The following is a 22,384-nucleotide window of genomic DNA, read 5'->3' as shown; positions in this document are numbered from 1 at the left end:
GTGACACTCAATCCATCATACTTTTAAAGACAACCTTGGTTATTGCGATTATGTCTTTCTTGACTCTCTACGCCCTTTTCCCCCCTCTTTACAGCATATTGGCTAGTGGTTTTGACTGCTACCTAAATAGCCCTTGGGACAATCGCCCTCCCCTTTTTTTCCTGAGCTATGGTTGATGCTCTCCTAAACCTTAGCATAAACTGGTCTGTTCAGGAAAACATAGCAGCCAGGAGAAGGGGAAGCTTAATAATAGCTAACACAGCAGCAACTGCAACTCAGGAAAATAGGACCAGCAAGCTATGGGGCAGGGTGCTTGCTGCCACTTGGCAGAGATGCTAGAGAAAGGAGGACTTGGTTTCTAGGATATCTGTGAGCAGCAGCTGGGAGAAAGAAGGGCAGGGAAGCATGAGGCAGAACCAACTGATAAGGCCCTGGAGAACAGAAAGGAAACCCTTATAGCAAGGAAACTTTTTCCTCTCCCTCCTCCTGCCATTATCATAAAAGGGCTATACTGTACAGCTGTCAGAGGATATCACCCATCTCTCCCACTCCTAAGCTTCTGGCTGAAAAACTAGGCAGGGTTTTGGGAGGGACTGCAACCTTCCCACCTCATGATGAGTCTTGTGACCTGCCCAGTGCCTTGCTGTCCCATCCTACAGCCTGCTTCCATTCCCCAACATAAAGACAAAGGGGAGCTTTAAGGAAAGGCCAAAAACCTAGACAGGAGGAACACCTGTAGTTAACAGACCAGCATATAGATCAAACAAAAAACAGTTCAGTTTCTGGGGGAAACACGGTTCATACCTTATAAGAATGGAAACAGGGAAGCAGGGGAGAAGAGGAACAACAACATTTATTTTCTCTTGTGGGCCAGTGGAGTCCATAGGAAGAAAAAATTAACACATTTTGCTAACGTGACCCAACTAGCACAACACTTGTGGGAGTGGAGAGGACAGGAGAGGTCCTTAAAGCCTCCATGTTGACAGAGCCTCTTGCTGTACCTCACCCTTCCAACCCGACTGGTACATGTGGGAGGGGACTCTGCTGACTGCCCATGCACCAGCCATGAAAGGTGGTGCTGAGGTCGGCCCTCAGCAGCAGGCAGGGCTTTTTCCTCCAGCAAGTTGCCCAGCACCTACAGCCAGGGAATACCTACCAGCCAGACCTCCTGCTGGGGCTGCCACTCCCACCTCTTCAGAGCTTCCTGCTCCTGAGCACTGCCAGCCTGGTTATCAGGCAGGCCACGTCAGCCTTGCTGAGCATCCCATAGGAGCCTTTCTACCACATCTCTATTATCTTCCACCCTCTGCAGTGCTGTTTTCGCTTTTGGGTGCTGCAAGATAGCCCCTTGGGGTGCATATTGCCTCCTGCCCACAGCTGTGTGGGAACAAGATGGAGGGTCATCCACTGCAATTCCCTCCTCAGAGGACTCTATGGAGGAGGGAAGAACAAACCTATCAGTCTCCAAGTGTCTGAAGACACATGGTTGTCTCTTGCCTGTGGCCTTCCTCCTCCTAGCCTCCAGTTTTCCTCAAGGACCACAAGAAAAGGCCTTTGAGCATAAAAGAGTCTCCTTGTTAGCTTGCTCTGAAAGTGATCCATGCTGTATCCAAACTGAAGGCCTGTGCTTCAAGGGGTGCATAAAACACAATGGGCTGCCCCTCCACCTGCAATCAATACCCAGAACACCTGTTAACACAGAAGTCTGTGGGATAAGGTTAGGGCATGTCATAGGCTCAGTGCCCTGTTTGCAGCAACAGCATGTCAGCAAATGTGACAGGGCGTCCCTTTGACCCCTCCAGCCCTGAGACACATGTGGCCCCAACTGTCTGCCACAATCAGGAATGAGGGCAGTGCTGCACCTTGTGCACTCTCAAACCAAACTCTCACAGGCAAGACTGTATCACTGCTGCTAACTGCAAATGGCTGGTGAGGTTAGGAGACCCAGCGATACCTTGAGCTTATTTGTATGTAAAGGGGAAAATGAGCTTCACCATGAACTCAGTCCTCAGTGGCTCCTTGGTTATCAACTGCTTTGTGTTCAGAATAAACAGCAACTCTTTAATCTGCTCCTGCAGCTGCAAGGCAGGGACAGGACTGGAGCACTGACGCCATGACCAGGCCATCAGTCTACAACTGCCTGATTTGAGGAAAGGGATTGGCAAGTAGGTTCTTATTACAGAACCCCAGGAGGGAGTTTTATTACGACAATGTATTATGTGCACAGCTGACCCAATGCCTAGCCCAAGACATCCACACAGACAGGATGTGCAGTTTCTGACACAGGTGACGGATACGTGGAAGACTTCTCTCATACCTCATGGTCCCAGAGCAACTACTTTTAAAGACAAAGCAGCCCTTGTGGTCAAAGCAGTGATGTATATGGTTTCTCTGCTGCTTTGAACAAAATGCCTCAATTTCTGATGAAATTAAGGCATTCATTAATTCACAGAATTAATTCACTCACAAAGCTACCATAAAAATGAGTGTAGAGAAGCTGTACATACAGCTGGGTTTTAACTGACAGCTGTGCTCAGGCTAGCTCTGGGACAGAGAGGGGTCCATGGATGAAAAGCGTCCCTAAATGTGTCTCTACTCAGATCTTCCTGTGGGGTCCAAGGACAGCACGCACTCCTCTAGATACTACTGCAAGGTGACCCTCAGACTTGAGCTGAAACGGGCTGCAGGCTTGCCTCTGTGCCCCTACTTGGGAGAATTCTTCTAGCTCTCCGTAATAGGCACATATCTGCTGTGCTGCTCCTCTCTGATTGCTGTACATCAGGTCTTCATCCAGACTACCAAACTCTTGGCCACTTTCACAGCGGCTTTGTTTCCTTGTTGCACTTCTTTCCCACAGGGCAGAAAAAGTAGGCGTCAAAACGGCAGAAACTGAAGAGCAATGACAGTAAAGGGCAATGAAAGCAACAGCATTCAGCAGTGGGGAAAAGCAATCAGGCTGGTGAAGTTGGGAGGGTTTACATGTCAGAAGTGTGGAAGGATGGGGAAGAAGCAGCAGACAGACAGGTACCAACTGCAAGGGAGAACTGAGGGCCTGCAATGGAGAACAAGCTTACTTGGCCCACAGCACAAGAACAACTTCAGGATGTCCCAGATCTGAGTGCCTCCTTTTGGCCCATATGTGGTAGGAACACTCTCGACCTCCTCATGGCAGCATGGTCAGGAATTAGTAAGCCCTGTACATTCATATTTGTAGAGGAGCTTCTGTCTTAGTTTCCTCCGAAAGGATTTTAGTTTGAGCAACAAAACTGCTTGGAGAACTGAACCAACTTTTCATAAATGGAGACAATTCAGGGGATTCACCACTCTGACGGATCACTAACAAACACAATCATCAAGTATTATCCTGAATTCTGATCATCCATTATAGGAGACAGAACAGTCAGAAAAACCACTGTAAAAGCCAAAAAACAAAACTCATTTCAAAACATGGCAATGCCCCTATGAGTCTCTCTCCAACAGCCCTGTCTCTTAAGCACAATGCAGATTCAAAATGGGCAGTTAGCCCTCTCACTGGGAGCTGCAGTGCTGACAAGTCTCTGGACACAAATTGTGATTTAGGAGCTCAACTTTCTTTCAGGGCAGCTGTGCTGCAAATGTTCAGTAAGGCAGGGTTGACAGATTGCTCTTATTAGGGGGTCTGTGTTGAGAAGAGAACTACCATTATTAGCGTTAACTTCCTGGCTATGCTACATTTCCAAAAGGAAAGATTTGTATTACGGTACATGGATGTGGAGCATGGCTCATCATTCAAGATGCAAGATCACTGAACAACTAAGGCCCAGAGAACACATCTCGGAACAGCCGACAGTCTCAGTGACTTCACATGCAAGTAGCTTTCCAAAACATTTGTTACCAGAAAGGAGTTCTCATTAATTGTGCTCTTCCAGCTGGGAGGTGTATGTGTGTGGGCAGCAAGGAGAGGGAGGAGAAGAGTAATCCCAGAGGTTTATTTTAGCCTACTGTGCCTAGTTCCCTAGAACTTCTAGAGTGAGTGGAGAGAGAAGCTCTTCTGGAGTGTGATTCAGCAGCTTTCTCTGAGCACAGGAGATAAGAGGGCTAAGGCTCATAAAGGAAGTTTCCCTTTCTTGGGGAAAATTTACACTTGTTAACAAAACTATTGAGATTTTTTTCTAGAGCAAAAGGTCATCTTTATGATACTGGAAAGGGAGAACATGCTTGTCTGTCCCATACAGTTAATGATTAAATTAGAAAATTATTCAGATGAGGTTTTGTAACTCCAGTTTCCAACCCTAACAATTCCCCTTAACTATTAAACCCTCATGAACAGAAGTTAAAGAAAACAAAGCCAAGTCTTACAGTGTGCGCAAAAATCAGACTTAAGAAAAATCAGATATGTTGAGAGAGAAATCACCTGTGGTTGCGTAGATAAGGAAACACATAATAAAGCAAACGTGAGATCAATGGCACAGCTTTCTCCTTCTCATCGCTCCGGTAAACCATGTCCAAGAGAGAAGCAAGAACCTTAAAAATGAAAAGAATGTCTCATTAAACCTACTGTAGGTATTTCTGACAAAAGGGCAGAGCATGCCATATTTCAGGATAGTATGTGTGTGTGCGCGAAGGATGTGTCGCTAAAGATTTAAGCTCCCATTTAATCTAATGGGAAAATCTAATGTATAACCAACCCATAGATGACAGCAGCAACTACAAAACTGGTTCCTACTTACGTCTGCAAGGAGTGAAAGAGCTTGGACGCTGTATATCGAAGGAGCAGAGGCAGAAACCATTGAAGATGGTGTTGCTGATGTATCTATAAGAGGCAAAATCATTTAGTTTGCACTTCAGACAAGACACGTTTAAATTTTGCTCTTTGATAATTTTCTTCGCAAAGAGAACTGTTATTTGCATATTGGTATTACAATGAAATACTTCTGGGGATCTTGCCAGGACGACATACCTCATGCCCCATACTGTTCTTTCCCCATGTATTGCATGCGTGTTTTCTTCTATATTCTACACAGTCTGCAGATATTTATTAACCTTGCTTAGGCTGGCACTGCTAGTGGAGGACAATGCGTATTTTTCATTTTACTTTTTGTCTAGATTATTTCCTTCTCACAAGGACTGCACGCTCTCTAACGCCTTGTACTTTTCAGTGAACTTTAGCGGCACACAGAAAGTAGCAGAAAATCAGATATAACCACGTTACCATTCACGTCTTCAGCATTGAACTCATCTGGTGAAATCTGAGGTTGAGCTTTCACTTCTAAATTCCGGCTCAGCCAGCTAGTCTGTTCCAGAGAAGAACCAGCAATGGTCCCTACAGCCTCCAAGATTTTTTGGGTCACCTCCTATAATATAATCAGACAATCCGGCATCAGAAGAAAGCTATCGCCACCTGGTCAATCCAGTAAAGTCACTTTCACATGGAAAATGGCAGGACGTTCAAAGTAATAGGTTATCTTGAGAGCACAGATCAGAGATGTATTTATGTTTTTAAGATATTACTACTCACTTCAAATAAAAGTGGACAAGAAAACAGAAAGCAGGAGAACCATTAGGTTAGATTACTATGGAGATTGTAGTCATGATTTCGCACACAAGCCATTACCACTAATATTCTATTCAGCATCGGTTCCGTGACATTGTCTATATATTAGCTGTCACCTGTCAAATACATGATCTGGCTTGTACAACCCTTCAGAAATGGCATACCAGTGCCTGTATTGTTTTGAACACTGTTAGTTTTCTGACAATGCAGCTATCCGCCTTTTTCTTCCTTTTATACTCGGATACCATTAAGTTAGACAGAACGCGCAGTTTTATTTTCTGGGAATCCATCTGACCGTATTTCAGTCTTTCTACCAGCGTTAAGCAAGACATAGCATCAAACTATATGCAGTACTTCATATTTCAACATATTGCCTCTCCAGTGAAATAAAAAACTGGTCACTCTAAAGGAAGGAAGTCCCCAGTATCGAACTAAAAGCAGAGGTCATTTGCAAAGAGGCTGTAAAATGGCAAAACTGTCTTTTTATTGTTATTTTCATTTTACTAGCCAGTCTCTGAAGCAGAAGCAGAGACCTATTTTCTCTGTTGGCATACAAAAGTACCACAGCCATAGCACTGTCTCACCTCATAGCATTACGTTGGCTCAGAGCCAAAACTGCACACGTGTGGGTAGTGCTTAAACTGTTCTGGTGAAAGCATGATCAGTAGAGGAAGAGAATCCTGTTCTCCACCCCTTCTTTACATAAAAGGTAAGTTGATAGTCATTTACATTGCCAAGCCCAGCTATGAGCTTTAAGGAGAACTATGCTACTAATTTCCCCAGACAGTTTTGAGGTTTCAGTGCTTAAATATATGAAATGAACTCATGATATCACATTTACATTATGATTTAAACTGAGAAAAATCATGAAAATAGCCAAACAGCTCTGAACACGCCATAGCTAGCACTGATTTCACATATTTTTGGCAAAATTTTCTTAAGAGACATTCTGTGCATCAAGTCTCTCATATTTATCAGGCCTAAGCCACAACGTTTGGATGCATATTCACATGTTCTCAAAGCACAGGTGAATTCAGATACAGAGTATGGATCATGCCATCTCCACTTCTACTTAGATGTACCGTACCAGATTAATGAATTAAAAAAAAAAAAAAAAAAAGCTATTCATATATACACTGTACCTGCAAGTCTTTTTGGTCTTTTTTGTTTTCTAGAGTAGGTGTTCTAGTCACAAAGTCATTCAGGATACTGTAGGAAAATAATTCACTTCAAGTTAATAACTGGATAGGCCTACTCAATATTTTTATAAACTTTATTCTCTCTTATGCTGTACCTGAGAAGCAGAAAGTGTCCAGGAGGAGCCAAATTCAACTGCACAGACTCCTTCAGAAGTCCTAATAAGGACTGGAAGTTCTCCTGCAAGGCTGAGACAGGCAATCTGCCCAACAAACAAACAAACAAACAAACCCAAGTCTGAAGTCAGGGTTTAGAGACCTCCCTCACCCCCTGCCCCAAACACACATACAAAACCCAAAAGACCCTCAATCCAGCAATCCACACGTGTAACCTGGTGACCCTAAAAGCTTCCACCAAGGCTAGACTTTTAAATCCTGTCCCTTCCTAGATTTAGGCCAACAGTGTGGTCTAAATATATGGATATCTGGCAGCACAGGCAACACACATATACAAGTACATGCTAGCAGTATGTGCAATATGCCAACCAGCACCATAAAAGGGGTGGGTCTTCAAGGGGAATAAAAGGAATAAAGCTTAGCTAACCCCTCCATTGCATGCCAGCTTACTTTTTATCTCCTTAGCTTATTACGTACCGTATATTGCACAGCCTCCTGTATTCTAAGGCTTCCATATGATAAAGGCCAATTATGTGAAGAGAAGTTTTGATCAAAGGTCTATTGCCCCTAAGCTGTCTGACTCCCTACATTTCCAGTGCAGACTGGATTCATAGCAATTCTATTGTATCTTTCTGAAAAGGATGGAAGTAAGATTTATCGTTCTCTATCTGTTCCTCTGGCAACACAGAGTGGATAAGGGGAGAGAAATATCTTAAGAACCTGTACAAGTGTCTTGCTAATGAGATGAACTGCTTGAAGTATGTTGCTCGCAATTAGCATGAAATTAGACTTTCAGACTGGCATTATCAATAGATCAATGAATCATAATGACATAATGAAGTGGCAATAATCACTTTGTACATAAAGGTGTTCTGTGCCATAGCACCATGAAGATCAAAGAACAAACTTAAAACAGTAATACTGTTACCCTAACATTTAGAGTAAAACAGAAAATCCTTTTCTATAATGACTGAATTACCTTTGAATGAAAGCATAACTGAACTGCAGCGCTGGAATATCTACAAGAGAAGATTTCTGAAAAATAAGAGCAAGAATGCAATTATTCACCCTCAAATAAAAGTCTAAGTTGCTGAGTACTTGTGTTAGATGGAAACATCTAGATTTCTTCTTAGATGCCATTTGTTTTCCTAACAGGTGACCAGCTATGATACAACCAGCATACAGCAGTATGAGGGAGTTCAGAGCTTTTAACGGAGGACCTTAGTTCAGAAGCAGTCATATCACTTCTGAATATTCAGTACAGTTTTTCAGAGATGCAGGAGCTCCTACAAGGGCAAGCATGGCAACAAAACTGTCTTCCTTGAAAGCCAGTCAGAAAGCAGCAGACTCAATGTGGAAGAATTTCTAACAGTTTAGCTAAGGGCAAGGAGATAGAATGGTGTCACTGAGCTTGACGTTCGCAGTAGCTTTATGAAACTTTGTCATCTTCTTCAGTACTGGAGGACTCCACAGCTTTTCATTACCAGCAACTTCTCTAGCAAAACGTTCTGAAAAATCTACTTACTTTGATGGATCTGAGCACAGAAACCTACAGTCTGGAAAATATAACCTATTAAGGAACAAAAATGATGTGCGCTTTTTAAAAAAATACTTTTCCTTCTAATAGTATTTAAAAGACACACTCAAATAGAATAGAATATATTTAGAAAATTGAATTGTTATCTTCGCAGTTACCTCTTCGCCTTTGATTTGCGATGGTTTCTTCACTACTTCTTTGACTAGTTGTAATATAGTGTCAATTTTCAATGTGTTAAGTGCACATATCAAGTCCACAAGAACAAGCTGAGATGCACTAGCCACTGGAAGAATCTAACAAAAACAAGAAACACAACAAAAAGCACCCATACCCTCAGTCAGAAACATTGCTGTACCAGGCAAAACATGAAGTTGAAAAACAGCTTTTTGTGTGACTAATCAGATATCAACACTTATGCAAAACTTAAAACTAGACAAGTTAAATCAATCATTCAATGATTTTCCACGAGGACTTTCTCCAACACCTTCATCAAAGCAATTTCCGGGTGCCCGAGTGAAAGCACAAGAGAAACAGTCTCCTAGTCAATCTATGTTCAGTTCCAGGGAATACTATCTCTCAAATCTTTCTCTGGAAGCGGAGCTGATCAAATATCTTTACAGTAAAATTGGCAAATCATAATCCCGAGGTTATAAGCCAACATTAAAGAAAAAGTAGCTATTAATGTCAGACTTGAACTGCCACACTGTCATTTTTATTTGATTATTTCTTTTGGTTTATTTGCAGTCCTGATGCTTTGCAGAATTATGTATTAATAAGAACACCTTAGATTCTTCTGTGGCTTGCCTTTGTCACTTGTAAAGAAGTTAACAATAAGATCAGAGTTGAAAACTGATCATATAAATTTAACGTTTGTTTTTATACGGAAAAATTAAGCATTTCTTGTTCAGTGTCACCTTTATTTTACTTTGATTCCTACGAGGTTTCTTGCTGTTCCATACTGCTGCAATTGCTGCCATTAACTGGATTCCAAGTTGTGCTGTCAGTGGATTCAGAAAGTCCAATATTTTAGTTTTTAAAGTCTACAGACGGGAGGAAAAAAAGATTTGTCATCGCTAGACTCTGTAAGGCAAAGGCTGAGTCACAAGGTTTTATTTTTAACCTATTTTTCCTTTTCTAAAGATATTCAGAAAAAATAACAACAGCAAAAGAATCTCTTTATATGCTTGGCAGTCAGGCTACTTTTGCTAATTTGCTCATGAGTTAGTGAGTCTTCTTTATGGAAGGCAGACACACACCGTGGAAAACAGACTGCAAACAGAAAAACTAACTTCTTCTTGTGATATAGTCTCTCTTCTCCTCCAAATACTTTTCACTACCACAATTTATCCACCTCTGGAAAGAAGGAAGAATATAGTATTTTTATTCCCTTGGGTGTTTATAAGTTTACATTTAGATGGAATAATATGCAGACTACTTAAATGAGTAAAGAAAGCTGTTCTGTAATGAACAGAAAGTTAAAAAATCTCAAAGAATGAAAAGAATTTGAAGGATGTAAAAGATGGGAGCTTAGAATAGAGTCTCAATGATCTAAGAGACGTTAAGAAGTTTTCTAAAGGAGGGTTAAAATAAGTACTGTGTTTATAAAGTGATTGAAATAGCCTTCCTTCTACAGTTTACAATGTGTTTCAATACATTTTGATGCTTTTGGTAAGAATCGAAGGTCATAAATTAAAAGACCAAACTGGATGTTTTCAGACACCAACTATTAGTTGATGCTTAATGGCTCTGAGACAGCTTGCTTACGGAAAATTAATTTTATAGTTTTACTAATAATTATTTAAAAAGGTAAAAACATAGAACTGAACTACTATCATACATAGTAATCTAAATGTAAACATTTGCAGTAGTTCCTTAGCACAATGATTTTCTCTCCACAGACTTTAAATGAAGAGATTAAATTCCATGAAATAAAGTTACCAAGAAAAACAAAAAAGAGAGTACTTATACAGCAATATTATTCACAAAAAGCAGAACTTTCATATGTGGGGACCACACCTCTACTCAGATGTGCTTTACTGCCTGCTGAAGGTGCAGACAACTCAAGAGAGGCTAGCTCTACAGCAGCCATTAAAGGAAGCTCACAGAAAAAGGGAAATCAAACAGGTCAGCTAGAGGTCAGACAGGTAGATGGAACAATGCAAACCTGCCTTTGTGGGCAGGCACTGCACAACTCTGTAGCTTCTAAGAGTTCTTCAAAAACTCTCCATGCCCTAATATTGTTCTGGGGATGGCAAAACTATTCCTATGAACTCTATGTAAAATGCCTGGGTGAGGGAGGGGATGGTAAAGAAGCAGTTTAAAAGAACTCCTACCTTGGTTGCTTTAAAATAGACTGAAGAAGAGCCTTTAGTTGTTCCAAAAAAGTCAGTCGGCCTTTTTTGACAGTCTTCCCTCTTTATAATGCTCCACAGAAGAGACATGGTGTTAATGATACGAGGCAATTCTTCCAAAATGGCGTTCCTTGCGTTTCTCAGGTTTGCAGGTTCAGCTACACATGATGACTAGAAAAACAAAAATATGAATATCAAAATACCTGATATAACACACTGCAGAGTCACTGCTCCTTTTCTGTAATTAAGGGAACCTTTTGTAATGACAACTTTAAAAATAATTAATTCAACTGTTCTATTTCTGACTGCTACTATAAGACTTTTTTGATCACTATTTTGGCATAGAGAGAATCAGTTTGCCAAGAAATTGTATATTAGGATAACATCCTCCTCTTAAGTTACTAGGACAAAAAAAAAAATGTAGAGAATATCAGAAAGCATATTATCAACATCTGCCTGACTTAAAAGAAAATACAAGACAGTTATTGACACAGCAACTGTAAAGAAGCTGCACAGGATTAGTATATGCATGATTGAGATCATCTTAAACTTTTTACGCTTAAAACTAACCTTGCTTTCTTCAAATAAAAATGAAGTTCAGTTCCACTCCCTTATACATTCACTTAGTTCTCTTTTTCTGGTATGCAACTAGGCTTTTCTTGTACAAACTCCCCCTCACTACTTATAATCACCTCTGAGCAATACGTGCATGCACAATTTGATGGTCTTGTGCCAAGCTGCTGAGTGGTGGGCTCTAAGCAGTTACCTTTTTAGTTTGATGAGGGTGATCCAGAAGGCAGAAGTGACCAATGGTTGTCAGACCTTCCAAAAGAGTTAATGGGTAATCAGGTGTAACATTTTCTCTTTTAGAGGTTAAGCTTTGGAGGGGGGGAAAAAAAAAAGCAAGCTTAACAGGCCAAGAGATTATTTCCATGGTTAAGAATTCCAATAGAAATCTGTTTTCTATTCAACAGTTAAAGGAATATCGGAAAGATCAGACAGTAATACCAAAACAGATGATTCAGAAACTATGCTTGGATAACCCCATTTCCTTGTCTAGATCTTTTAGAAAATTGTTCTCCACCTCGCTAGGACCCTTTGACATCCACATATTTTTCCTATACTCTTTTTTTTTTTTTTTTCCTCACTGCCTATCCTGGAGAGTATCACTGTTTTTTTTCTTCTCCAGGGTCTCTCTCCCCAGGAAGTCCTTCAAAACCCCAAGCCTTTTCAAAACTGGGAAGTTTTTTTTCCCCTGGATGGCAGGAAGAAGGGGACAGGAAGTACCACAGCATTCTTGCTGCTGGTCCCCTTTCCTCCCTCATCCAACTGCAATGAGCCTTGCTGCAAAAACACTCCCTCCACCTCAATTTGGGGCAAGGGACAGACACCTGCACAAGCAACAGGGTTTGAGGATCAAACTCTGGGAGCCCCAGCGCTAAACAGCATAAGTTAATGTGTACTATTCTGTAATAAGGACAAACAAATAAACAAATAAATAAATAAATAAAGTTTCAGCGTAACAAATTCCACATTGCAGATTCTTACCTTGCTGATGTTTTCATGGATGTCTTCAGAGTTTCATTTTCATACTGTTTGACAAGCTCATCCAGGTTTTTACATATTTGTACAACAAATGGTGCCACAGTCCAGCCTAAGGACTTTCCAAAGTAGGGCAGGGAACACGTGACTAAGCCTACCCAAGTGGGATGCATCCCATGGCCATACTCTGGTTGCAAGCCTCTAACGACAGCAGAGACAAATAATCCCTGTGAAGTTATTGGATGTGGATAGATATACTGCATTGCACCGATGGCCTGCTGGAAATTAAGAGCCTGCTGCCATTCCTTAGAGAGGTCTGGCTGATTCTCCTGCTCCTCATGAGTCTGCCCAAGATGGTGCTCCAAGACAATTAATACCTGCAAAAGCTTCAGCAACTCAATCTGGAGTGGGTGTTCGCTCCATATTTGATCATGCCCAAAATTGATTAGGCTCTCTTCAAAGAGGTCTTCCTCAGGAACATTATTTACTGCATCTGCCGTAAGTAGTTCATACCGTTTCTGACTTGTATACATAGATGCAGATAAAGAAAGCAGAACAAACTCTTGAATTTTGCATCTTCCTAGCAAATTGTGTATGAACTCTAGATTCTTATTCTCTGCTAACTTTGCCATGGTAGCCAGCTGGGTCATCATTCTAATCAGGACTTCCACACTTTTTACCTGAACGTCTCTGTTGCCAAGCATATCTCTGTGTGTGACCTTCAAGTAGCATGGGTAATACGAGCGCAAAAAACTCAGACAGAGATACGTGAGCAGTTCTATAAGGAGAGAATGGGGACACATGGTTGGGGACTGAGTCTGAAGCTTGCCATAAAAACTTTGTCCTACGAGAGCTTCCTGATGGCGAGCTAGAAGATTGTAAATTAGATTCAAATGTGCTGTGGAGCTAGTATCCATGCTAGTACTAGCTACAGCTTCAATAAATTCTTTAGGGTTTGTTTTGAGTACTGCCTCCAGAACAGAAAAAGCATACAGTACCCTCTTGGAATCATAAGGCTGCAAATATAACAGCATGTGTTTGAACAGAGCCTCAATCATCTCCTGTTTTTCCTTCTGCTGCTTGAGCAACCTAGAATTGGTAATTTCCTGGAGCTCCAAGTCCACCTCTTCATCACTCGACAAAGATTCTGATGCCTGAGTCCTCTCAGAGTCAGCACGCACAAGATTTAGTGCTATACTGGATTTGGAGCTTTCAGGGAGGACTGCACTGAGAGAACTTGCCTGCTTTATGTTCTCTTTGATATCCATTGCAGCACTATCATTTTCCTCATTGCTCACTTCTTGGAGCTCCAGTGAAGGAGAAAAAGAAGATGTATTTTCACTATCATGGCTTGTGCTGGTGTCAGCTGATTCTGTGTGCTCACTATTATCTTGGTCACCATCTGCCTCATGTGAAGTTACTGCATTACAGGAGGTATTTTCAGACTCTTCAGTTTTTAACTGGGGCTTCTCTGGATCTTTTTCCACTTCTGCCCAAATAGCTTCTCTATCCACGGTAGTAAACTGGCTCAGTGGAAGGTTTTCCTCAGAATTGCTCTCACATGCTCCAATGGACTCTTTCAAAGAGACCTTTTTCTTGTGAAGCCAATCACGAATATCTTCTGCAAGAAAACAAAAATAAAAAACCCAACACATTCAAAAAAGCGTATAATTGGTCATTACACACAACATGCTCTATACCAAATACACCAGTTTAAAAGAAAGAATAACAATGATCAAGTAGCAGATCTGCCCTGTTTTGCTGTTAACTGTAATGAATAGAACAAATTTTGTTTTGAGGAAAGATTTTTTTTTTTTTTTAAATAGTGGAACAATACTAACCTACTCTAATTGTAATAGAACAGGATCAAAACACAAAACACGTGTTGTTTCTCTTGTACTATGTATACCAAGATGCGACAATTTTTTTGTTTCCTGAACATAGATAGTTTGTTAAGATCAGTAAGAAAGTGATACGGATAATTAGCTCTTAAAAAATAAAAAAGTCCCCCAAATACTCACTTATTTCTTCTCTCTAATTACATGCAGTGGAATAAGGAAGGCAAAGTGTTACCTCCATGTTTGTATAGCATCTAATGAATGGCTGTCTTTGGATACTGTAAATGTCTGCTGTCTAATTATTTGCCAATCAAGAGAGAAAAAACAATTACACAAGCAGACAGTTAGGTTAACAGTGATGAGAGAGATAGGTGGCATGGAAGTTTCTTTTACACAAAACTGCTGGCCAGTTCTATGCTGCCTTCATGGTCTGCTTCAGGAAAAACCTTGGTTCTCTGGATAAACTGGTGCAGGGTGTCTCATTTCCACGTTACTTCCAGCAGTTCCCAACCTGAATGGATTGCCAGCCTTCACAGGACCTTGTACTCGGAGTAAACTCTGGCTCCATACCTATCCCATTCTTCTTCAGGTACTCCCGCACAAGCCTCTGTCACACCACTTATCTGTTCCACATTTGCCACATAACCATATGTGGCCCATAAGGGTTCTCATTACGGGTCTTAAAACAGACATCTACCTTCCACCTGCCAAATTGGTCCCTCAGGCAAATACGCCCTATCACATCCCTATAGGTGGATGGAGGTCACCTTCAACTGCCAACTTCTCCCCTTACTTCTACATCCTAGCTCTGGGATACCTCAAGTCATACGTCACAAGGACTCAGCTCTCCTCTTGATTCAACATGGATCTCCTTTGCACAAAGATGTTTAATTTTCAGAAGTTAACAAAATTAGATTTTTGTGGAGCGTGCCCAAAACTGCAAGTTGCCCCTCACAGCCTGTCCAGTCATTTTTGTTAATGATTCCCTCACTATCACACTAAGAGGCATATGCTGAATAGAGAAATATGACACGAGGGTGCACGGTCTGCTGGGATAAGATAGGGCAGAGAAAGTAAGATTTGCCTGTCCATTCTGTTTACTGGAACAGTTTCTGGACTGACAAGGCCACCAAACTGCTCCTGGATTTTGTTTAATTGGAGACCTCATTTTGCTCAAGAAGGGATCCTGTGAACAGTGAGCACACATACAGTGTGGATCATCTGGGCATGAGTAGGAGCGTGGGACAAGATCCCAGAGCAAAGCAGGGGGCACTCCAAACCAAGGGCATAGGTGCAGCCACTGCGATAGAAATGGTCATTAGGCCTTGAACTAGCATGATTTACTCCTGAACTCTGTTTTAAGCATCACTAACGGTACTTGGATGAAAAGAAATCTATGGAACTGCTGCAAAACAACAACTCATTTTATTGGAATGCCATCACAGTTCAGAGACTACCTTCAGGGAATGTTCAGGAGTATGCCATGCTACATCAGCACTTACAGTTTCAGTCTAAGAACAGTTTTACCTGCTGAATTTTTCTGTTTGATGTAGTGGATGGAGGTGCGCTGTGTCTTTGGATGAAGCAGCAGCAGCAGGACTGGTTCAAGAATCCGTGCAACATCATTAAGTGAAAGAGCACGGATCAGCCAGCCCTGTGCTGCGGCACCAATTGCGCCATCTGAACAATTGAGACTGTCCAGTACCACAAACAGAGACCTGAATGGAGAAATCAGAATGAAGAAGTACAATTGAAAGTCCTAAAAAGGTTAATGCAAACAACAAAACAGTGGCAGGGAACGCATAGGTGCATGTCTTAACAACGCTCTTTTAGTGTGTGTTCAAGCAAGCACTGGACAATGTCACATCTCTGTCAACAATAACTTGATTATGCCCAGCGTTTCCCTGAGCTGAATTCAAATATGCATGCATTTGTAGAACCAAGGCCATACATATATTCACAATCTAGAACGAGAACATATTTTAAAAGTTTTTCACATATTTAGAAAGAACTTTACTGCTTTTGCCCTGTTTTATACAAAGGTTATGATCTTGAAACTAGGAAGTCATTCAAGACTAAAACATAGAATTGTTTTTCGGTGAAAGCCGCTGGTTCTACGTTTCTTTTTCTTTGGAAAAATCTAACCTAATCCTTCATGAGAAAAAGCACCTACTATGCAGAAACCTGTCAGTATACAGACTAAACTTCATGAATGAAGCGATCTCTATTCTTACAGGAGCTTCCTTCAGACAAGAAATTAAGGCATTATTAAGCGTGCCATGCACACAGAGCAGTCAAAGTCAGTAAATCAAGGAATCTGAAGATCTTCATTTTGCTCACGTGGCTCTGCAGAGAACTTTTTCCCCTTCACAGAAGAAGGATAACAGAATCAAGCATAATATAACAAACTATAAACACATAAGCCTAAGCAAATGGAGAGGGAAAATACCTATCAAAGGATCGATTGTGAGAAGTCACTCTGCTGCCTTGGATCTCTCTGGTCAGATGCCACATGACAGAGAATCTGAACAGTGCCTCCAGCCTCGTCGCCTTCACGTGAAAACAAGACAGATATTTATTTGTTGCAACATTATTGCTGAATCAAGTTTTAGTGATTTTAAAAACCTCTAATAGAACAACAGTCATTGCGTAGGTGACCAGCAATCCCTCTTGTGTAGCCCGAGAACACTTCTCTGTTTTGCAACAGACTAAAGCAACAAAATGCCACATATCCATGAATGCAAAACCAAAACCTATCAGCCACAATGCTTTTACAAGCAGAAAAAGGATATACCAGTATGCCAGAAAAGTATTTCAGCATTTGTGTGAATAAACATTTTACTCTTGGTTTGGAGTTAAGGAGGCTTAAAAGTCAGATGACAAATGAGGAGATGATGCTACATCAGGCAGTGTGCATTGATAATTTTACCTGAAAAGTCTGAACAGACTTCACAAGTTTCAAAATTACAACAACGAAGATATGACGACAATACTTAAGATTGAAGAAGGCTGTTATAAGTTTTATTGTGCAAGGTGTTTCTTACAAGTAAGACATAAGTTATGAAAGAACTGTTCTGTCATTAGACTAGGGAAGTAAAACAATTAAGAACTTGCTCACTTTAAATATAGCCTAGCCATTATAAGAACTACTAAATACTAAAGCAGACAGAGTCCAATTTATGCTGACATACACATACAAGGTAACAAAATGCATTGCTGGGATATGAAGTTTAGAAAAATTAACAAAAGGAAAGTGCTTTTAGAGTTATTGATAGAGTTGGGTTAGTTTGGAAAAAAAAAAGACTGCAAGTTTTTAGATACCACAAGATTTAGGCCAAAACTGAAAATGCTCCAGTTTGACTGAACTGCGTCCAGTGACTAAGTCGAGCAGTAGTTCCATGACGAATTGGTTCCAGGTAATCGTAATGGGGAGGACAGAGCGTAGGACTATGAAGAGACAGAGGGACCATGTGAGTGCAAACCAGACTGGAAGCCAACTGGGGGCAGTCTGGAAAGCACTGGAACAACTCTACAGTGATGAAGGAGCTTTGGAGAATATGGAACTTACCTTATCATGATCCAAAAGTGCATGGCAGATAATGTCCTCACAGATATTTGCTGATGGTGCCAAGCAGTGTAGCCTGTAGAACAGCTCCACACAGGCAATATGATGCTCCCGTGTCTCTTTGTTCAGCTGATTCCAGAGCACACAAGCTATTCTCTATGGAACAATAACAACAATAATAAATAATATAATAATAGTCAGATGTGCCATTTCTCCACTGACTTAAAAACCTTCCATTAAGTAAGTGCTGAACCGGGTTTCCCAATCTTCTTAGTTTAGCAAAGAACAAGAATTCAGGTCATAAACTCAGACCTAAAGAATGCAGCTTTTCCACCTGAATTACAGGTAATTCAGGCGCGCATGCACCCAAAGCTAAGGAAAGCATTTCTGCTTCTATTTTCTGGGTCAAAACTTAACAGATGATATATGTGTAGCTGGAAGCACAGAAAACAAACCAAACACAACATGCTTGGGACCCACCCTCACACCAACACTAATCTCAATAAACGGTCAGGAGAAGGAAAGCATCTTTGAAGCAGATAAACTTAAAGCAAGAAGGAAGGAACGCTTTCAATATCTTTCACCCACTAATGATTTCTCTCATTTGAAACCTTAAAGGGGTATCAAAAGTTTTCCAAAGTGAAACTTTCAAGTTAATGAAACCTAACCCTTCAAGTCAGAAATCAACTCTCCCCCCCCCCCGCCAAGAATTTGAGCGCAAAAGCGACTAGTAATTTGAAAATTACTAGTCACTTTTGAACATCCTACCATAAAGCACATGAATAAGAATATAACTGCTCTCAAGTGCTTGTGGAAGAAAAAATGGCCAAGGCAGAGCATCATTGTAAAATAGACATTAGCCAAACTTCTATGCTAGTAGCATTTGCTTTCCCTCCACCACTCTTGAAAGTAAAGCGTACTTGGACAGTGAAAACAAAATAACAGAAAAAACTTGACACCTGATAGAAATACGTTTTCTCTGAGATGAGCTTTAGAACTCCAGGAGCAATGGGAGGAAGGGTGACCATCTGCAGTTTTCCAAAGGGGTTGTGGCCAGAGACTTTGTACCTCTTCATTCTGTCTTCTATCACAAGCGCCAGGGACTGGGAGTGGTTGATCACCTCCAAGAGCGTGGAGATGGACACATTTTGAACGTAGCAGTCATTCACGCAGCAGCAAATTGTCATTAAGGACTTCAGCCACAGAGGGAAGCTGGCATCACAACCTCAGAAGATAAGTGAGAAAAACATTTTGGAATAATCTAAAGGTTATGGTCCTATTTCCAAAATTCTTCAAGCAAGTCCACAGGACCAAAAGACAAAATGAAGTGCCCGAATACAACTCTGATTCTATCATAAAAATCCCTTACTTCAGAAGGGCTCTTTCCAAAGCAAGTCATGCTTTTCACCCTACTACTCCTAGCAGAAAGCTCTTGCAGGACCTCAGTAGCCCAATAATTACTGGATTTCTACTCTCAAGTTTGTTTATTCATAACTAGTTTTTACAGCTTGCTATTCTTCCGCTGTCATTGTCAAAAATAACGAGAAAGGTCTGCTGAGCCGAAGAGGCTCTTTAGGGTATCACTGAGGCATATCATTTCAATAACCAAGAAGCACTCAAGGAACTCATATGGCTAGCATCAAGTCAAGCCACCACAGCCTGTCCCAAATGAGGGATCAGATACAGTTTTATTAATGCCTGACTGGAGACATTCTCAAGTATGAGTTTATACCTCTGACTTCAAAGCCAAATGTTTTAACTGCTTTACCACTGCAACAGACTGAACGCTCTTCATTCTCCACATCAGACAACTTCTGTATTGTTCAAAAGATACTCAAACCAGTCCTTCATTATCAGAGGTTCTCTCCTTCGGCTGCAGACCTCACTGCCCTTTTTGGGCTGTGCAGTAGAAAATAATTCTGAAAATAAACTTCTGTAGATCCTAAGATGATATTCCAAAACCTCACAAAATTATGAAAGGAAGTATAGCTCCATTACCGACCATGCAGAAGGTACCGCAAATATGCAAAGAGTATCAATATCAAGCAGACAGCTCACGCGTACAGCTCATAAGCATATCATCACTTTACTAATGAAGACTGCAGAAATCCGTAGTGAGGTCAGAAGGAGAATCCAAGTTTCTAGTTTCCCACCTCTCCATTCCCTACAAACCTATCCTGTCAACCAGCCCTTAGGTCAATAACTGCTCCTCCTAAGGCTAATGAACTTGAATTCTCAGAACAGGCCCTCCAATTATACAGATTACTCTTGTATGTTAGCTTACACCTTTTCTTTCAACTCTGAGGATAAGGGAAAGAGGAGTTTTGCCTCTGTTATTGTGTAGGGCTCCAGCCCCCCACCTACCACCCTTCTCCCTTCATAAAATCCCCTTTTTTGGATTTCCTGAAACTCCTGTACCTTACCAAAAGCTCCTCAGCTAGCAGGAAAGGAGGCAAGAAAGGCCAGAAAGCCTTTTTTCATTCCTTCAGCTACAACTTTTGGAGTGAATGCTTTCAAAAGAAAGCAAATTTAAAGTCTTGTGAAAAATCTTCCCTCAGCTCAAAGACAAAAAAACAAGCAAATTACCCAGACATGCTGATGTAGGTAAGTTTTGAATTCACATGCGGCTTGCCTGCAGCCCTAAAGGCACTACTGTTGGCCCTAGTCACATCTCTTGCAAGTAACTGAGCTCAGACTGCTATCATCCTCAGATGGTGAAGCTGTCCAGTGAAGGAATCTTTTCTTACCAGGAATCTGAAACAGAGAGAGATACAACTGTTCCATCTCCTCTTCCGAAAGATAGACTGGGAATGTGGTACAATCCAATAAAAGGTGGCAAGCGGCAGCAAAAGCTTCCTTGCAGTCTCCTCTAAGGGGTCCCAGGACAAGCATCGCTTGCTCCAAGTCCCATTCCTCTTCCTCCTTTTGCTTTTTGCTAGCAGGGTTGTGGCTGGAAGAAATAGCATTTGAACTCTTGTGCTTGAACGGTGATCCTCGAACTGAGAACAAGTCTGAAAGCATTTGTTTAAACTGAGGTACAGTGATTTGCCTGGCTTCCCAGGGGCTCTTTTTCTTGCTAGCACTTTCAGGTAATCTGTAGCCATTCTCTTTTTTCTCTCTTCCACCTAGATGCACTGCAGAGATGCTTTCATTACTTGCTTCTTGCAACTGCACCCCAAAAATGTATTTACTGGAAAACTTGGCAATCAGCTCTTGGACACAATGCAAAGTCTTCTGAATGCTTCCTCCTTTTTTCCAGACATCGTCTCTCTCAAGGGTCACAGCTGGCAGCCCTAAGTGCTGAGAGAGCTCTGGGGAAGAGGCGCTTAGACCAATGCCGCTGTCTTCTGACTTCAGGGGAGGGAATGGAGTCTCATCCTCTTCCTGCAGCACAGACTTAGTCTCCAAGGTTATGTCCCCATTTTCCTTTTTCACTGGGCTCTGGAATAGAAACACAACTTTTAGTTAAGATGGCACTGCGGAGGTCATTTTAAAGAACATAGAACTGTAGCAGGCACAGGGGAACAGCAATGCAAGAAAACCCTGTGATATTGGTAATTTCTGGATCTAGATTATTTTTTAAAAATGACATATGGTTATTGATAAGCAGTTTAACTGTATTTAAAACTTAATGTATGTTTGTATAGTCCCCACACCTTGACTCAAACATCAACAGATTTGTAATCAACAGATAAGTAGCAAATGAAAGTGCTTCCTTAAAACTAGTCCATCACTAGGACAATATTGTTTATGTCTGATTATTTCCAGTCAGATGCATTCATTTTTTCTGCTGCAAACTTTGGGAAGGCTACGTTTATATAACTGCTTTATGCCATCTATTCCTCGTCCCCTATCATGGTCTTCTGCACCCAAATAATACCACATTGTATTAAATGTTCATATGACTGGAAGCCTCACAAACCTCAACAGCTGTAAAGCTAGGCTTGATCTGGGAGCTTGAATCTTTAGAAATTAGCTGTTGCAGAGTGCCTTTTCAACACCAAAAAGGTCACATTCTTTCCAAGAGGTAGGACTATAGTCCCAGTTTTGGACAAGGCTAACTTATTTGAATTGTTGTGACAGTGAAGGAGTACAGAATTGTATATACAGTAAGATTTACAAGGCAGAAGAGAGCTCTGGAAGGCGCCACAAAAAAAAAAAGGTTTTGAGAAACCATTTATTGTTGCATTTATCATCTAGGTGTAAGTTAGAACAGGAGGCTTAGCATTTTGAAATAAAATATGCCACTAAATTTTAAACATCTGTAAGTAGACGAGAAACACCTACCCCATTTCCACTGCCTGTCTCAATGTCCAAATAGGAAGGCGGCATTTGCACTTTGCTCAGCACCTTAAAGCAAGTCTTTAAGGCATGGGTGAGTTCTGGTAAACCTAGCATTTCCATGTTTTCCAGGAGAGACTGCACCATATAACTGAGCATCTGTGGAAGATACTGAGTTTGCACTTCAGAGTAGAGTTCCTAAAATAAATAAGCATTGTTTAAAGTACTTAAGTAGCTCATCAGAAATTTAATTACTATTCAGCTGCCTAGCGACATTGATTAATGAGTGATAAAATCACTTCATCAATGGTTAAGTTGTACAAACTTGCCTCAACATTATTCCTTCTTTCTTCATTCTACATGATGAACGCTGACCATCATGTAGATGAGCTGAACCATGCTCTAAAAAAAAATCTTATGATAG

The 22,384-nt window shown here is 41.1% G+C and overlaps 1 protein-coding gene across 3 annotated transcripts in view; it reads right to left on the bottom strand.

Moving 5' to 3' along the window:
* The window catches only part of DOP1B (DOP1 leucine zipper like protein B), a 57,912-nt gene that overhangs the window by 10,312 nt on the left and 25,216 nt on the right, over window positions 1–22,384 (bottom strand). For all 3 annotated transcript variants that reach the window (XM_068913505.1, XM_009667575.2, XM_068913518.1), the window contains 17 exons: window positions 21,967–22,158; window positions 20,427–21,120; window positions 18,639–18,904; window positions 17,683–17,835; window positions 16,564–16,664; window positions 15,642–15,832; window positions 12,283–13,897; window positions 11,501–11,612; window positions 10,717–10,905; window positions 9,298–9,423; window positions 8,542–8,676; window positions 7,826–7,881; window positions 6,828–6,932; window positions 6,676–6,742; window positions 5,192–5,333; window positions 4,710–4,792; window positions 4,394–4,503 (listed from right to left, as the gene is read on the bottom strand). In XM_068913505.1, the coding sequence (XP_068769606.1) occupies window positions 4,394–4,503; window positions 4,710–4,792; window positions 5,192–5,333; window positions 6,676–6,742; window positions 6,828–6,932; window positions 7,826–7,881; window positions 8,542–8,676; window positions 9,298–9,423; window positions 10,717–10,905; window positions 11,501–11,612; window positions 12,283–13,897; window positions 15,642–15,832; window positions 16,564–16,664; window positions 17,683–17,835; window positions 18,639–18,904; window positions 20,427–21,120; window positions 21,967–22,158 (4,337 nt within the window). The remainder of the gene's footprint in view (window positions 1–4,393; window positions 4,504–4,709; window positions 4,793–5,191; window positions 5,334–6,675; window positions 6,743–6,827; window positions 6,933–7,825; window positions 7,882–8,541; window positions 8,677–9,297; window positions 9,424–10,716; window positions 10,906–11,500; window positions 11,613–12,282; window positions 13,898–15,641; window positions 15,833–16,563; window positions 16,665–17,682; window positions 17,836–18,638; window positions 18,905–20,426; window positions 21,121–21,966; window positions 22,159–22,384) is intronic.

This window comes from Struthio camelus, chromosome 1 (genome assembly GCF_040807025.1).
Source record: "Struthio camelus isolate bStrCam1 chromosome 1, bStrCam1.hap1, whole genome shotgun sequence".
Taxonomy (NCBI): domain Eukaryota; kingdom Metazoa; phylum Chordata; class Aves; order Struthioniformes; family Struthionidae; genus Struthio; species Struthio camelus.
This window is presented reverse-complemented; position numbering and strand designations above follow the sequence as displayed.